Source organism: Leptinotarsa decemlineata, unplaced genomic scaffold, assembly GCF_025532065.1.
Source record: "Leptinotarsa decemlineata unplaced genomic scaffold, Ldec_3_MD MMD2_tig00001719_RagTag_RagTag, whole genome shotgun sequence".
Classification (NCBI taxonomy): Eukaryota; Metazoa; Arthropoda; class Insecta; order Coleoptera; family Chrysomelidae; genus Leptinotarsa; species Leptinotarsa decemlineata.
In genome coordinates this window covers 2,231,292-2,250,399 of record NW_027412569.1, presented here as the reverse complement: position 1 = coordinate 2,250,399, position 19,108 = coordinate 2,231,292, and the positions used below count along the sequence as shown (strand labels likewise).

The window sequence follows — 19,108 nt, the reverse complement described above, 5'->3', positions numbered from 1 at the left end:
GAGTGCGTTCTGTAAGCTTCTGTAGCATGATAATTCCAAAATTTTCGAAATACGTTAATTACAATATGTGAGTTTTGTGATTGTAAGGTAAATTTAAAAAAGTTTTAGAGTGCTCCGTGTTTGAAGACTTACGATTTTCACATACACCAAAAGTATTTAAAAAATTCGGAACGCAGTGAATAGGCGAACTGTTAATGTCGTTTTACGTTGAGGAAATCCCCGATTCATAGGATGCTATCAGGAGCGTTTAACGACAGTGAATTGAAAAACACTTTATGCTTTGTGTTTACTCTGAATAGGAGTAGAGTATTAGTTTTTTTTATGAACACTGTCTTGAATAAATCTTAATTATAAAACAGAATTAAATAAGGTAAGTTTAATAATTATTTGTGACATTATAATTTGACCAATAATAGGTACGAAGATCTTTATTTTTTTGAAAATTTAACCATTTCTTTGTCGTAGTTTTTCATTTACACCTTCCTTTCAAGGAACAAAATGTCCGATTAGCCCGTGAAAAAAAAAGCATTTGAGCGGTGCAGAAAAACGTAAAAAGCGGCTATACCAACAAAATAAGCGTGATGAGGTATTAAAGAAGACGCAAAACCTTTTCCAACTTGGATTTGTTCGTCAACCACTCGAAAATCAACCTTTTCCGAGTACGTCTGCTGCTGATCAAACCGGGAGTTCGGAGGCCGACTCAGGAGATATTCTTAGCGAGTGTTCTGAACAGGCTAACCAGTATCAAGAAACAAGCTACGTTAGCAGGTGCCAAGGCAAGTGAGGCTGAGAACGACGTCCAATCACCACAACAAAACGAAGCCTATCAAGTTGTAGAATACCAGAAAGACATTGGCTTGTGGCAAAATATTACCAAAGAAATACAAGATTATTGGTGTATCAGAGATTTTAACGAATGTCAACACTTTGACTGTGATTTTTCTGCTTCAAGCCGTCAATACGAAGATAGCAAAAGATTTTTTTCTCAGTCAATGTTTTCTCTCAAACATATAAGTGGTGATAAAATGAAACGAGAGTGGCTCATATATTCTTCATCGACTGGAAAAGTATACTGTTTACCATGTGTTCTCTTTGGTGGCGTCGAAAACCAATCACAGTTTCAAACAGGATTTTCTGATTGGAAAAACGCATCTCATAGAATTCAATCCCATGAGAATACAGGAACGCACCGAGAATGTGTACAGACCCTGATTAGTAGACGGCGTTGTCAAGGCCGAACTGACACTTCTATGGAAATTGCATACAACAAAGAAAAAGAATATTGGTTCGTGGCAATGACGAAATTCTAGGTTCGGACGATCAAATCAAAGAGGCTCGTAAAAAATTTTGTGAGCATTATTCCGAGGACATTGAGCATGAATTTATAAACGAGATGTTGCAGTTCAAGTACTTCGTCTTACAATTGGAGGATGCCGGGAAAGATAACATTGTAGCTGCTGAAGAATCCTATAAATTGATCCTTAATAATATGTTTCAATCAACTTTCCCAAATGTTATGATAGCATTGCAAATTTATAGAAGTTTGATGATAACAAACGCCACAGGAGAACAAAATTTTTCAAAATTGAAATTATTAAAAAATTCTCTTCGAGCAACAATGTCTCAACATCGCTTAAATTCATTGTCGACAATGGGAAATGAAAATGATGTATTGGAAAAGGTCCACATTGAAGAAGTCGTGAAAGATTTTATATCTGAAAAAGTTAGAAAAGTCCATATTTAAATTAACAGAAGGTACTGAAATTACTTCACTTTTTCTTTAGTTTATTGCGTTTGGTTAAATATATATTTTAAATTAAAAATAACTGAGTCGCGTTTAATTTTTCATGTATACATAGAAAACACCTAAACTTTGGGCGGAATCAAACGTAGGCGTACTCTACGCGTGGGCTGCGCGGGTGACTGTACTAACACGCAGCCAACCCGCGTTGAGCACGCATAGAGCCTGCGTATGTCTGAACTCGCCCTTAGGACGTCATCCATGCCTATATCGGGAATTGTATTCAGGAACGTGGGTAGAAAGCAAAAAAAACATCACATGATTTAGTCAGTCAGAGTAGGTAAAGAAAAGGGGCCCGAAAATTGTATTGCCTACAGGCCCATACAGGGTTAATCCGGCTCTGCGAGGATGCAAAGTGTCTACAACAAATTAAGTGCTGGTTTGGATATTTTTGTGTCACTGATTGGGAATTATAACCGTACTCTCTTACTCTTGGCCATCTTAGTATAGTATTTATTGTATATGTATGTTCTACCCAATGTTGTAACTTATGAACATGATTTTCACTGTTTTGTTTTGCTACTTGGCAGCAGACCGACTTATCCGTTTTTTCCAAGCCTCTGGAAAACACTGCGGCCATATGAGCTCATTGCTCTTTCCTTCCATCTTTTCACGACATCCATTGCAAAGTATCAATCTCAAATTTCTCGTTAGATTGGAAAAACCCCGACGACTGAGTGCTATAAATTGTTGTAAGATGCCTATGGAGACAATTCTATATCTCGTGCGCGTGTTTTTGAGTGGTGTAAGCGCTTCAGTGAGGGCCGAGACAGCACTGAAGATGACCAGCGCCCAGGTCGTCCTGTCACTGTTTCAACTCCGGAAACAGTGACCAACATCAACCAAATTGTGGGTACAGATCGTCGAATGAGCATCCGGATGATTTCTGAGGCTGTAAACGCCGATAAAGAAACGGTTAGTAAAATTTTACACTCGGAATTACACACAACAAAAGTCCGTGCGAAGTTGGTGCCAAAAAAAACCTTACTCCCGACCAAAAGCTCTTGCGTCAACAGGTCTGCTCAGATTTCCTTGAAAGGTCAGAAGAATATCCCGGACTGATGAAAAACAGTATTACTTGCGACGAAACGTGGAATTTTCAATACGATGTTGAAACAAAGCGGCAATCGATACATTGGAAGACGCCTAAATCGCCCAGAATCACAAAAGCAATGATGTCCAAATCAAAATTTAAGCCAATGTTGATCGTTTTTTTTCGACATTAACGGTATCGTGATGACTGAATGGGTTCCAGAGGGTCAGACTGTCAATCAGACTTACTATTTGTCAGTTTACGAGTTCGTTAGAAACGGCCCGAGTTATGGAAGAACAACTCGTGGATTTTACACCAGGTCAACGTATCTGTCCACAACGCGCTATTTGTGAAGCGATATTTGACCGATAAAAGCACTCCAGTGCTCGAACACGCGCCGTACTCGCCAGATTTGGCACCGTGCGACTTTTTTTGTTTCCGAAGATAAAATCTGCTTTGAAGGGGACTCGATTTGAGTCGACGGAAGCGGTAAAGCAAAAAACGGTAGAGCTCCTAAAAGCCCTCACCAAAGAGAAGACTTCCAGCACTGCTTCGATCAATGAAAAAAGCGTATGGAAAGGTGTGTCGCGAGGAGAGGGGAGTATATTGAAGGGGAGCATTAGAATGTAGATTAATTTTTGCAATAAAAGCCTTTTTCGTAACCAGTCTCGTTATTCAATAGCCGGACCTCGTAAAGTGTCTGTTCAAATGTCCGTTGAAAGGACAATGTCTAGTGAGTAACCCTGTCAATCATTCCGAGATGTACCCTGCTATGTTGAAGCAATTCTTCAGTACTTTTTTCAGATGGTTTCTGTTGAACAATTTTTCTGTGGAAGTGCTCACGTTTATTTTCACAATAATCTTCATGTTTTTTCATGACCCATTTTCTCATCTGGTCCTGAATTATTGATTTGGTATTCCTACAGCTCTGATTCAGGGCCAATATATTGAGCTGATGATCCATGTGCGGCATACTTAGCAGTTTTATTTTGTCTGTGGTTGTTTAATGTCCTGTCATTCAGTAAAGACAGTAAAGAGTTGGCTTATTCCTGTTTACCAGTTTATTCAATTCTTCATGACATGTTTAAGATTTGATGAAGCACACGAAGGTTGTTTTGGCCTGGTCCTGATTGACGAAAGTTCTGCTGGTGGGAAAGTTATCGTAGTGCATGGAAAGATGGTAGTCGGTTGACGTGAGGTCTGGGAAGAATGGTGGGTGAAGCAGAACTTCGACACTCAATTCGTTCAATTTTCGGGCGGTGATTTGTGAAACATGTGGACGCGAGTTGTCGTAGAGCAGAATCGAATCTCTTCTGTTGCCGCCAACGCAATTTTCAGTAAATTTCATCGATTTCCTCACGATTTGAGAGCTTCTTGACCTTTCCAATAAGTTTTGAAAAACCCCATGGGAGCTGACGCCCAGTTATTTCGCCATCCCACACGCCGTTTGTGATGGGTCAGTCTCCACCAGGATCCTCAAGTCCTCGTCTTGGATTACTATAAGTCGACTAATTCGGGGCTCATCTTTGATGCTAAAATCTCGGAAACTAAATTTCGCAAATCAGCGACGAACACGTCATTAACACTATTATTGCCAAATGTCTGGTTGATTTTTCAGGCTGTTTAGGCAGCGTTTTGGTTCAATTTTAATTTGTAGAGAAAAATTGTTCGAAAATGACTTATTGACATGAAGGAGAGTGAAAGGAGACAACAAAATTAAAATTTGGAAAAAATGACCTGCAAAAATGTATAAAATGTAAAATTCTCAATACATTTTCACTATATACACTTCCGCTTGAAATATGGACATGCATTGACTTAGATGGTTACTGTCACGAAAATTTCTGCCCATACAGTATATTCCAGCTTGTGTCCCATGTTCAGTTTTCCACCAGTCGATATACCAAGTGTTTCTGCCATGTATGTTTTAGGGATTGTCCATCGTCCACTTTTCAGAATTTCAGAATTTAACCATGAAATCTGAGTCGATAAAAACAAATTTTGAAAAATCTTCCGAATGTCAAGTCACAAATAAAAAAAATGCGTACTTTAGTGAGGGTTTGGAGCCATATGGGACAAGAATGTGACATTACTTCTACTTCATCAAATCCCTTTCCAAAAATGTTGTAGGTCGCGCGTCTCTTACAAAATATTTCACAGGAATTCAAAAGATTATTTATCTTGTTCTGTACAAACCTGTGAATGCATGTTCCACAACAGTTGATAGCGTAGGCGTTGTCAAACCCAACTCCAACTGTTTTGTCTTGCTGTTTAGTAAAATATGAGCCACTGTCAAATGATCATTATGATGTGCGAGCACAATCAGTAAATTGAGCAGTAACTGTTTACAGTGTTGGTATACTAGAGGTCGATTGTGATCTAGTCCCAAAAACGAGATATGCAACATCAACGGAACATGTATCGTCCAGTCCAATTCGATTCCATCAACGACAATGTCACACAACAACATCACTCCAACATTACACCTGAAAGAGAATTTTAATTTATAAATTGAATTCTCAAAATAAATATTGGTATTGTGAAACACTGTCTAGTGCCTTTTCCTCAAATGAAATATATAGTTTCTTCAATTACACACATTGGACTTTTTTTAGAGAAATATTTGTGACATAAAATTTTGGACAATTCAAGATATAAAATAACTCTCAACTCTCATCTAATATAAAAAAGCTCGTTAGATTCATTATTTGTTGATATAATTGAAAATGAAAAGATTACCTTTCAAAAAAAGTATAAAAATCTTCTAGTTGAGTTTGACTACCATAATTATATACTGACTGTTGATACATTGCTTTATTCGGCAGAAAATAGAGAAGAAATAAGACCTACTTGCACAAAGCAAAAGACATTTTGATTAATTGACATGGTGAATATATTTGGAGTAACTACACCGTTACTTTGAAAATAGGATTCCCAATAGTGTAATTTGATATTGATTAGAATGATAGATTTGAACTACTTTTAAAACAATATAATTTTGAATCTAAAATTTCATGAAGAGTTTTTCATATTTTGGGATTTGTATATACAAAATATACAATGTTATTTTTGAAGTTTCATGTTTTCAAGAGTATCAGATATTAGAAACATGAAATTTAACTATAAAAATGGTTTTGTATGAAGTCATTGCCGCTCAAAAATGATTCAAACAACAGTCTGCAACAATTTAGTTTAATTTCGGTTTGGCCATTACCATAGAGTTCATCGTCCAGATACGACATCTATCGGAAATATTAGAATTAAGTGGAACAGAAAAACAAAAGCAAAGTCCTGTTAGTTGCCTTCACAAATTGTTGTGGTTTTCTGTGCTTCCTGTTGGCAAAAGTAATTAATTTTACCTAATCATCAGTTTCTTATGTATATAATAATCGTAACAAAAAACATTACTCCCACAATTTCTCAAGTGAACTCAAAACACAACAAATCCCGAAACAATAAACATAACCTATATTTCACATTCAATTGTTCAGGTCAGCAGTTTATCGTTTGATTAGCACTGTCACAGTAAGCAATTTTTTCCTATTGTATCAGTCTTCTATTGTGCCTTCAATAGCTATAAAAATATTTGCTTGAAAAAGTATAATATAGAAGAAGAAATTGTTCGAAACAGAAAAAAATTGTAGAACAGGAAAAATCGGTATTTGCAAGAAATAATGAAAGTTTAACACTGTTACAAGTTTAGTTCAGTATAATTCATATCCTTAAAACGCCAAGTTGGTTGGCGAAATCCCGTCAAGAAGAGTGTTGCACTTCTGACGTGTGTAAGAAGTGTTTCAATTGAATTATCACAAACCATCATTCAACCACTAGACCCCTTTGGAAAATAAACTAAAATTGTGTTCGGAACGAGTGATTATCAATATTCATTGCTCTCAATATCTGTTACATTTAACATTTTTACTTATTTTACTACAAGAAAAAGAACTCTTCGTTACATTTTTCTAACCCCCTTCTTCAATGTATCGTTTTAAATCATCCCCTGAAAAAAAATAACGCCAACCAATGCTCGTCTTCTCCGATCGACTGCGACTTGGTCAAGGTCGTGCTCAGCCTCACTTGTATCTCTCACAAAAATTCTGGAACGCCGTGTCTGTTCGAGAAATGTTCCAACCGCATCCAAAGATTTCCATCGACTTATATAAGCATTACCACGACGTAGGAGAGGTTAGTCTAGTTCGGAAAGTGCCGTGCGAATTGAGCATTGACCATTGTTCTTGAGTTTAGTTGGAGATTTTGTGTTGTACTGATAGTTTAGTAGTGTCATAGTATGATAAAGTTGAGTTTAATTGTACAGTGTGATCAATTATTGTCGAACATGGGAAAAACGGGGAAAACGTAACAATATATACAGCCTTCTGGAAAGACTTATCGTAGTGTATACCATAGAAGAACGATATAAGTATATTGTTATTTTAATCTTACCTATGAAATCCTGATATTGGTTGAGAACTATCAGGTAAATATTCTGTCAATGGGGCAAAGTATCCCCCAAATTCAGGCATTGGCAGTGGATGGGGCTGAGGTATATCCAATTTGTCACGAAGAATCACATCTTCTTCAATTGCCACCTGCAGTACAAAATTTATGATGAGACGTAGTAACAACTAACCTTCAGATATTCAAACATATCTCATCAAGTGTTCAGTGTATTACCTCTTCTAAAGAACTAGTCATCTCATCCTGATTTCTTGTTTTTTCGGGCCTTGACATTGCGAATTCAGAAAACACATTGGAAGCTGATTCCGATTTGACTATTGAGGATTTACAGGGATCCTCGCCACTATGTCTTTTAGTATGTATGGTGCCTTTTTCTATATCTGAAAGTTATCATCAGCATTAAAGTTTTCCAGTTCATAACAGACGCTTACTCAAGTCATTTCTACTATTAGAATCTGCTTGCCCTGATACACCATTGGTTCCATCCGAATGGCTGGAAGTCTTCCTCATCACTGTCAAACGATAAAATGGAGGAGTTTCCGTTCTTTCTATGAGACAGTTCAGGTTTCAACTGTCTGTAACTCACCATCATTTCGTCCAACAGTCTAACCGACTGAACTCGGGCCAAGTAAAGAACAACTCTTTTGGCCTGAAAGCATATTTCTGTTAGTTAACGTCAATGTATTGATGGAATTTTTTGACTTACGTAAGGCAAAAGTTCGCAAGGTGCCATTCCAGATACTATTATGAGATACCTTATGATAACTTTCATATTATTTGGCCAGGTGGTACACAGGGTAGACCATATTTCTTCGATTTCTTTCGGATGATTGTCCCCAAACTACAAAAAGAGACAAAAAATACTTGTCTGAGTGAATGAAACAATACCAAACATAATGAGTTATACAGGGTGTCCCTGGACTTCCTCTTTTCCTCTCGGGAATGTATAGATGGGGTCAAAATATCACCAGTACTTCATATAACTTTTTTTCCTAAAATCCTTCGTTACCAAGTAACGGGCCCTCGAAGTTACAAAATGAAAAATGTTTTTCTTTGATAACTTTTCAAGTGAATATTCAAAATCATCCAAATTTTGGTAATTGACTGAACAAATGAATTCCGTCGATGAGCTTTCATGCAGGAGTCAGTTGTTTTGCTACAAAGTCAGGAACGGACTACCCCCGATGGTCCACACCCCAAAACTTTGAAATGACAGATATTTTTCAATATTTTTCAACAAAATAAGGTTACTTGGACAATTTTATGAATAAAAGTACTCGTGTGGAAAGTCGATCGGAGCAACGAGTCTTGAGAAAAATGTAGTTTCACTCGACGACATCAAACCCGCTCGTCCACCATTATTTGAAATGAATAATTATCAAAGCAGAAATACTAATGATAACGTTAATTCAACAACATTTATCCTGAGATGTCTACCATTATTCGAAAATATTAGTTTTTAAGGAAAATTGAAATGATAGGTAAAATGTTCATAACGAATTTTTATAATGCAAACACGTTTAACTAACGAAACTCAAGAGCCTCAAGAGCAAACAGAAATGAAAAATCCGCTACAGAAACTGCTCGATATGACCACCTTCTCTCTCTATACATTTTCTTAGTCTGCGAAGACACCCTCTCTGTACTTGAAATAGCATTCCAGGGCCGTTTCGTATGGCTTCACAATGTAATGTTATTCTATTCAACAATGCATCTCTTGTGTGAATAGGTGTAGCGTAAACAAGGCTTTTTAGATGCCCCCACAGAAAGAAATCCAATGGATTTAAATCCGGAGACCGCGATGGCCATGAATATGGCCCACCTCTACCAATCCATCTATTGTGGAAAATATGGTTCAGATGGTCACGCACAATCAAACTAAAATGAGGAGGAGCGCCATCATGCATAAACCACATATCTCTTCGGGTTTACAATGGAACATGTTCCAAAAGTCCATTCAAATCGTTCTGAATGAACTCCAAATAACGTTCTCCATTCAATCGGTCCTGTAGAACGAATGGTCCTATAAGATGGTTTCCTATGATACCAGCCCAAACATTCACGTTGAATTTCCGTTGGTGTTTGGTTTGCAATATCCCATGGGGATTTTCTTCGGCCCATATATGGAGATTATGAGAGTTGATAACTCCATCTCTACTGAAACCTGCTTCATCAGTGAATAAAACTCGATTAATAAAAGTCATATGCTCTCTTTGCCTATCCATGAACCAATTGGCATATTCCAGTCGTGCTGGAAAATCTTGAGGTGTCATGGCATGTACCTTCTGGATGTGAAATGGGTGGAGCAGTTGTTCCCTAATTATTCTATGAATAGTGGACTTGGATGTATGGAACTGTTTTGATAGATTTCTGATGCTCATTGAAGGATCATCAGCGACGGCTTCCAAAATATTTTCCTCCAATACAACGGTACGTACAGTCCTAGGAGCGCCCTCACCACCTCGTTTTGGCAAAACTGTACCTACAATAATATCGAAATAAAACAACGTGCTCAAATTAATTATCAATTATTACATACCTGTCTCCCTCAAGCTGCGATCGACACGCTCGAATGTTTCTCTTGACGGTACCGTTCGATTGGGAAAATGCTCGGAATACAGACGACGAGCTTCTGCAGCATTACAAAATGCTCGTCCATAAAATACATGCATATCTGCATATTCATTGAATGTAAACTGTTCGGCCATATCAAAAAAATTCAAAATATCCTATAGAATATTGACAATACAATGATAGTCATATGACAACGCACCACTCAACAAAACAAAATCGCATTCCAGTTTCTCATTTTTTATCAAAACTTTCTAAAAGGTTTTTTTGTCAACATCTGTGAAAGAAATGGAACATAATTATTCCCTGGATATTTTTCACCTGATCATGTGCAGCCGTTTTTGTAGTTCATTCGTTTGCTTTTTATTAGTATAGTAAATATTTTTTCCGATGTGCGTTTTTTCAGCTAAATTTAGATTCGTGTTAAAGAATTTCTCCCATAAAATTATAATTATCAGTGAAACTCCTCAACAGTTTAGCTGTGAAGAAGAATTTGAAACATTCGAATGTTGAGTTTCATGAGATTCAGATAACTGATCAACACGAAACGTGATTATTCCACACGTATTATGTACATACAAAATATGGAATGAATTCGATATTTCATAGTAGAGTAGCTTGTTAGTTTAAAAACACCACGAATCTACAGAACTTGATATTTCTTTTGAAAAAATATCTGCTATCACAATTGTGACTTAAACTTCCATATAGGTACTGTACTTTTTGTTTATGACTTCATTTTAGCATACTTTGTATTATTCCTGTTATAAATGTTGTTGAATTAACGTTATCATTATTATTTCTGCTTTGATAATTATTCATTTCAAATAATGGTGGACGAGCGGGTTTGATGTCGTCGAGTAGAACTACATTTTTATCAAGACTCGTTGCTCCGATCGACTTTCCACACGAGTACTTTTATCCATAAAATTGACCAAGTAACCTTATTTTGTTGAAAAATATTGAAAAATATCTGTCATTTCAAAGTTTTGGGGTGTGGACCATCGGGGGTAGTCCGTTCCTGACTTTGTAGCAAAACAACTGACTTCTGCATGAAAGCTCATCGACGGAATTCATTTGTTTAGTCAATTACCAAAATTTGGATGATTTTGAATATTCACTTGAAAAGTTATCAAAGAAAAACATTTTTCATTTTGTAACTTTGAGGGCCCGTAACTTGGTTACGAAGACTTTTAGGAAAAAAAATTATATGAAGTACTGGTGATATATTGACCCCATCTATACATTCCCGAGAGGAAAAGAGGAAGTCCAGGGACACCCTGTATAATGCTCGGGGAGCACCAACAGTTTTTGGCCATAGCAACACAGACGTTTATCAAAAATGTCTTGCCGCAGGGGTAACCTAGCGCGAAGTGTAATGGAATTTTTTTTCATGACCAGAGATCATTATGTCACTCATCCAGAATATATTTGATAGGGAATAAAGAAAGTCAGGTAGGTATTTATTTTTTATGCAAAAAAGTACAATAGGTTTCAGTTACATTTTTAAGATGTTTCTGGAATTTTTCGACTATTTATTTTCTTATTATTGGCGACTAGCCCGGAGTACGATATACTATATTTTTTACTAAATATCCGTGTCTAATAAAATAAATACATTATATTCATACATTGTGTTGTTCAATTTTTGCCAACTCAATTGTTTGTATTTCGTAGATCACTTTAGATATTATTGCTATACAGTGCAAAACAAAATTTCTTCTTTTAAATAATTGCCGCTATTAAAAATGAGTTTCCCCAAAAACACGAAGTACGATGGTACACTTCAATATCCGACATATCCACAAATGTGATGTGTTTTGTTAAACGATTCATTTTTCGGAAAACAACTTACAAACAACAGTATAATTATCTTTGACGTTTTTGGCTGACAATGTCAAACTATTATTTCATAGCCTACTATTTTATAGACCTATTTGGTGGAACATAAAAAATATGAAGCTCAAATTACTTGGCTATTAAAAAATGTTGTCCATTTTATTTTCATGTATTTTTGTAGCGTCATACCTCAATAAATACTTTTTTCAAGGACAAAACACAAGCATTACAGGAAAATCCTTAAGGCACTCTCAGAGCGGTGCCTGTGGGAAAGTAACGATTCACATTGACAGTAGCCTGCACCTGTCAACAGAAGAAGTCCGATTCTGCTCACAAATTACCGTCCGAATCGTAAACAAATTGAGCGTCGAAATTTTGCCTCACCCACCTTACTTCCCAGACCTCTAGCCAACCGACTACAATCTTTTCAAGCACTTCGATAACTTTCTCACTGGTAGAACTTTCCCCAATTCTGGACCTTCGTCGACTACATCGAATCCCGAGCACGAAATTATTGTACTGACGCGAATAATCGACTTGTGTCACGTTGGAAAAAATGCACTGGTTCAAATGGCGCTTATTTCGATTAAATTGAATAAGTATTGAATGAGATATTGCAGTTTAAAGAAGACTCTTCGAAACGGACAAAACTTTTCAAACAATCTACTGACAAAAAATAATTAAAACAATTCTAATTATAGGAGTTCAAACCTGTCGCAACATAAACATATTCTGTGTTGACGGATACACAGGGCTATTCAAATTCGTTTCTGTACATGGGGATCTCGTAAACGATAAGAGATAGAGTGTGTTGAATTGTGGCAAAGTTGTGTATTTTAGAGACCTATTCAATGATGTAAAGAAATCGAATATAGCCCTTTTGGTTCTGGAGATATACAGGAAAAAAAAAAAAACCCAAATTATTTTTTTGCCTATATCTTCTTTATTCGCAGATATATTGAAAATCTGTCCACATTTTGCTATTGGCACTTGATGTGCCAATAGGTACCTAAAAATGAAAAAAAACACTCGAAAAACTCTATGATACATAGGGAGACGTGAAAGTTGCTATTGTGTTTTTATTCAACTCAGTCAACCAATTTCCAGGGCCGTAATTTAAAAGGAAATAATTCACACAATTATAATCGAATATTACCGAGAAATCCCGAAATATAAAATTTAATTTAATTTCTCAGTATGAAGTGAACGTCTACGATCCAAAAACTACAACAAAAAATACAGGTCCGTATTTAAAAATTCAAAGATGGGGATGGCCCAAGTCAGATGACACCCTGTATAAAAGATTCATGGATATATTCTGAGAGCCAACATAAAGTGCCAATAGCAAAATGTGGACAGATTTTCAATATGTCTGCGAATAAAGAAGATATAGGCAAAAAAATAATTTGGGATTTTTTATTTTTCCTGTATATCTCCAGACCCAAAAGAGCTATATTCGATTTCTTTACATCATTGAATAGGTCTCTAAAATACGCAACTTTGCCATATTTTAAACAACACTCTATCTCTTATCGTTTACGAGATCCCCATGTACAGAAACGAATTTGAATAGCCCTGTACATAAGAAATTCCTTTATTTTTAATAATGTTCATAGGCAGTAGGTAGTTATTCATAGGCAGTGTCTCATGAGTCATCGACCAACATGAAGAAGGTTACAGATGAGACATGTCTAACAAAAAAGTTCATGGAGCCCGATTCCCCACCGTTTTGTAAGTTATTTTCAAATTTGAGGTTAAAATAGAAACAAATACAAACAATTTCATTCCGACTATCACATTTTCATTTGCATATAGGTTTGGTTAAGTTAGGTTCAAAGTGAATGGGTCTATTCGACCCTCCACCGCAACCCGCAAGGGTTTATCGTGGCTCACACATATCCCCACTCGACCAAACAAATCCAGCTTCCTAACGAAGCCGATTAGTTTGTATGGTGAGTGGTCTTTCAGGTCAGATGGTAAGAGTACGGCTCTGCCGAACTCTAAAAACCCGATTCGGTCTCCAGCGGGGCAGGCACAAAGTTTGCGCTCTGCTGTTTCAACATTTTCCAAACATAGGCGACACACACTGTCTTGCGACAGTCCGAGTCTCTGCATATAATGATTCAAATGACAGTGACCTGTAAGAAGGCCTGTTAGGTATGCCTATAATGCATAGCTTGAAGGCGACGTCATTTGATGATCACCCCAAATATTTTCGTCAATTGAAGAGAATACCATACGCAAAATATATCAGATCTTACTCAATACGAATTACACCCAAGGCCACAGCTGCACCAATTTTTCGCAGACAATTATTCTACCCACACCATAATCAGCGTGTACACACTTTTCTACCACAAGACTATCAACAAAGAAGAATATTTTGCGTAGAAATGCTTTTGCGAATCAAAACTGATACACTTTTTTTATTTCCATTTTTTGTACAGATGAATGAGTTCAAGTAAATAAGTTAATTATTGTCTGGTCTAAACTCCTAGAGGATTAGACGAGCAACAGTGTTCACCATTTTTTCAAAACGATCCACCTGCCTTGCTAGAAGAAGTAACTGTAAACGTGCGCAGAAGTATATGGATTGCCAAGTACGGCAATTTTTTACAAATACCTATCAAAGAAAATGGATAAAAAGGAGTGGAAGAATATCCTGGCCAGCACGGTCCTCGGTCTGAACCTTCTCGATTTTTTTCTTTGGGGCTACATAAACGATATAAATTCATCATGTGGTACAAGAAATACAAAATAATCTGTCAGCATTTAGAAATCTCCAAAGGATTTTTTTCGACGCTGGAGGCTAGGCATCCAAACTTGAATAAGACATTTCGTGCATTTATTGTAAATATTTTTCTTGAATTGTATTTTTCTTCTCAAAGTTCTCATTAAAAGTATGATTATCTATTTCTTAGACCAACATTCTTTATTGTTATAGCCTAATTGAATATTCCAGATTATAAATGAAAATATTATCAACCAAAAATAAAAATTAAATCAAAAAATTCAAAAAGCAAGATGTTTTGCATAAAAAAAAACTCATTTCAATCAGCAAAAAATATCTTTCACTGTATTATTTTGGAATTTTCAATATCCTGCAAATGAAAGACCAAAAATCCCGCTGCCTACATCCAAAAAATCATTCAAGAAGTCCTTGGGTTTTTCCTTACTTTGAGAGGCTAAACAATTTGTTGAAATTCAATATGTTGTGAACTTTTTTTACCAAAGCATCCTTGGAAAATTTTTCTTATGAATATTTTTGAAAACATTTTCGTGACCTCGAAATAATTCAAGCACAGGTGAAAATTATTTCTTGGTATTTCTTTCATTCGGTTAAACAGAATACAAAGAAATCAAACTTGAATTTTAATCAAATTGGACATATTCATAATCATGCCACAAGACAAACCAAACTACTGTCAAAGACAAACCAAATTACTGTCAAAAATTGAAATACAAAAAAATTTTGAAAAAAGTAGATATATCATGATGTGATCATTATACATAATTCAATTCCAGAGAAAATAATGGAGCACTATGCCATCACAAAATTCAAGTATCATATAGGTTATGTATATTACTGGAGTTTTTTTTCCCAACACCAAAGCGTTATTTCAACACCTCGACACGTGTTTCGATCACCAAATGATCATCTTCAAGAGGAAGAAGTGTTTATTGTAAAATATCTTATTTCTGTTATTTTATAATACTTTGCCTTTAGTGATAGTCCCCTATTGTAAGCATTTATTTTCTAGAAACAATAAACTGAATTGATTTGAAATTGAATTGAATTGAATCTTGTACTCACCTTTGCAGTGATATAGAAAATATTATTCAGAACCATTTCAGTGGCTTCCACCGATCCCCAACCTTCTTTTCGTTCTGCCCCAACTTCACTGGCATAAAACTGAAAGAATCAAAATCATTTCAATAGAAAAGTTCGTTTTGGATATTTCCATCACAAACCTGATAAATGTGCATATTGATTGGAGGAATGTTGGGATCAACAAGTTCCATATTATGCAACCACGGAAGCAGATATTGCAATAATAACTGTCTCACTTCCGGTCTTGCTGACTGAAATCTATAGGTGATCTCTGAAATGGAATTGATCGAGTTCAAATGAAGTTAATATCTCTTTATTGGCACAACGATTCTATGGATATGTGGCAATTTGCATGCCAGAAATGTAGAATCCGTTGTTACAAAGCACTTATTGTAATATACAGGGCGTTCCAACGCCCTGTATATTACAATATTACTTCGAGGGGAACTGATTCGGATATGAAAATCATACTCGAATCTTCACCCCAGTGCAGTCAGCAACTACCCCCCTATTTTTTTCAATGGCATGGGGGTCGAGTGATACATCATTTGAAAGGTCTTTTGTCCCTCTATTACCTCTGTAATTTTTTTCGAAACTGGTTCATTCGTTATTGGGAAACGTTTTATTTAGAAAAAACGGAAATTTCGCTGTCGTTCATTTTATTGAGGAAATGAGGAAATCAACAACAAATAATATCAGTGGAAAAAAATCGACGGATAAATTGTTCAAAATGACCTCCACTTGGTTCCATGTAATAATACAGTCTACTCTCGAAAGCGTCCCGTACATTATTCAAGATGTCCGGAATCAGCCAACGACATTCCTGAACAATTCCCTGTCGCAAGTCTTCTAGATTTGTAGGCTTAGTAGAGTACACTTTCGACTTCAGGTGTCCCCACAGAGAGAAGTCTATCGGTGTGAGATCAGGTGATCTAGTTGGCCACTCCACTGGATCCCTTCTGCCGGTTACAACGGGAAAACGTTCCTTCAAAAACTGTCTCACACGAACATCACAAGAAACTGAAGTCGACGATCAGGATCATCTTCGTTTAATTCCTGAACTAGCCTTACTTTGAAAGGATGGAATTTGTAGGCTTTCAAAATCTGAAAAACACTAGAAGCTGATACACCAGACGCTCTAGCTACTTGTCTGATAGATTGTCGATTATCCATTTGTACATGTCCTAAAACTGCAACTTCAACTCCGTAACTTCTGACAGAACGGGATACTTCATGTTTTCGGTTGTGAACAGAACCTGAAGTTCGAAACTTATCCATTAACTGAATACAGTATTGATGGCTCACGTTGTGGTCTGGATGATTCGTATTTAAATTCTTGCAGCAGCTTTAGCACATTCATTATTTCGATAATATGTTGCAACAATTTCTATTCCTTCTTCAGTAGATAAACCATGTTGGAACACAGTGAACAAGGATGAATGAATAATAATTCATGAAGAAGTGACAGTGGCCAACTATCTACTTTTTATTGAAGTGAAGTTTCTGTTTTTTCTCAAATGAAACGTTCAACATTCAATTTCTCAATAACGAATGAGCCACTTCCGAAAAAAATTACAGAAGTAATAGAGGGACAAAAGACCTCGACCCTCCATGCCATTGAAAAAACAAGGGGGTAGTTGCTGACCGTGGTGAAGTTTCGGGTATGATTTTCATATCAGAATTAGTCCCCTAGAAATAAAAGTTGACGTGTTCTTTGAAATTTTCGATTACTCGTCCGTTTCTGACTTACAGGGGGGTCAAGTTTTCATTGGAAACCCTGTATATATATATATATATATATATATATATATATTATATATAATATTTATATATATATTTATATATAATATATATATATATATACAGTGTGACCCATTTGAAATGGAACCACCCTGTAGAATGTGCATTTTTCAATCAATCTCAATTTTTTTTTATTGAAATATTAAGCATGAAAAACTGTATCTTGACACTAACTTTCACAATTTTAGTTTCATTTCCAAGGCACTCTATGGTTTTTTTTGTTTGTCAAAAACGGCAAAAGTTTATTAGGCAATTTTTGTTTTCAAATTTGACTACACCACTGGATTCGTAGTCGTTATAAATCAAAACTGTCAAATTTTCATTAAAAAATATTTGTTAACAACGAAGTTACAACAACTTCAATTTTGGAAACAAAGTATTTGTTTGTAAGTTTTATTCAGATTATAGACATATTTGAGATCTGACAACACTGTCATCACCAAGTAGAACACCAGTGAATTTGTACAGTGAAAATCCGAAGTCAACAGCTCAATGCGTTCTACAGTTATAACTCCTGAAAATATGGTAATGTGAGAGATTTGTGGTGCAAGCGTTTTGTAATAAAAATCTGACTACGCCACTGGATTTGTGGATAATATTCCTTAAAATCATTCATTTGAGTGTAGGTTACGAGAAGTGAAAATTAAAATAAAAATTGAATAATTGAATAACAGAAAATTAAAAGTTCATTTTCAAGTTACGCAGTAGTAGACCAAGTTCAGAATCTCATGTCATGGGATCTCCCAATTGCGCTTTTACCAAATCTTGATAGAATCTTGAAGTATTAATGGTCATACTTGTAAGCTTTTTGGAAGTTTCCCAATAATAAATAATAGTACTTTTGTAACAGCGCACCTGGAAAATCACATTTTATGAGATTCTGAACTTACTCTACCTTCTTCTATAGCTGATGAAAACAAAATGTATACAAACAAGTTTCAAAGTATTTATTCAACAATTAATTGCCATTAAGAAAAAACTGATACTAAAATAAACATTGATTTAAAACTAAACATTCAAATTTTTGTGGCTTCTACCAAACCTCCATTAAGTTCAATACATTTATCGTATCTCTTCCGAATATTGTTTACACTATTTCTTATTTGTTGAACTGTAATTTCGGCACAAGCTTGTCGTATCCTTTGCATGAGTTCAGCTCGATTCGTTGGTCTTGTTCTGTATACTTTTTGTGTCAGAATACCCCACAGAAAAAAGTCTAATATTGTTAGATCAGGCGATCTAGGTGGCCATTCAATTAAGTCACTACCTCGTCCTATCCAATGATTTGGAAACTGGTTATTTAGCCACTCTTTAACAATCCTCGAATGGTGCACGGAACAACCGTCGAGCTGAAAATATAAATTTACTTGTTCCGCAAGAGGCATTTCATCTATTTCGTCCGATAATTGGTTATTTAGAAATTCCAAAAAATTTTGCCCGTTTATGTTTCCATCAAAAAAATATGGACCTATTATTCTATTTTGTACTATACCACACCAAACGTTAACTTTTTCGGAATATTGATTTTACAATTTATGATCCAGTGCGGAATTTTCCGTTAGCCAATACCGAGCATTTTGCGATGTGAAACTACCCATTGGTGCTGAAAGAAGCTTCATCAATAAACATTATGCAGTTTAAAAAAAATGTCTTGTATTCAGGTACTCGCCTTGTGCACACAAACAAAATTCCATACGTTTCACTTCATCACCTGCCTTTAAAGAGTGAAGAAATTTAGGTTTAAATGCTCTCATTTTGTTTTGTTTAAGACATC

The 19,108-nt window shown here is 35.9% G+C and overlaps 1 protein-coding gene across 1 annotated transcript in view; it reads right to left on the bottom strand.

The window, feature by feature from the left end:
• Positions 1–19,108, bottom strand: part of LOC111501877 (microtubule binding protein furry) — a 116,388-nt gene that overhangs the window by 22,770 nt on the left and 74,510 nt on the right. The window contains 8 exon segments of the mRNA XM_074176297.1: positions 5,031–5,320; positions 7,278–7,423; positions 7,509–7,672; positions 7,724–7,857; positions 7,859–7,941; positions 7,999–8,133; positions 15,517–15,615; positions 15,675–15,805. Of these exon segments, the coding sequence (XP_074032398.1) occupies positions 5,031–5,320; positions 7,278–7,423; positions 7,509–7,672; positions 7,724–7,857; positions 7,859–7,941; positions 7,999–8,133; positions 15,517–15,615; positions 15,675–15,805 (1,182 nt within the window).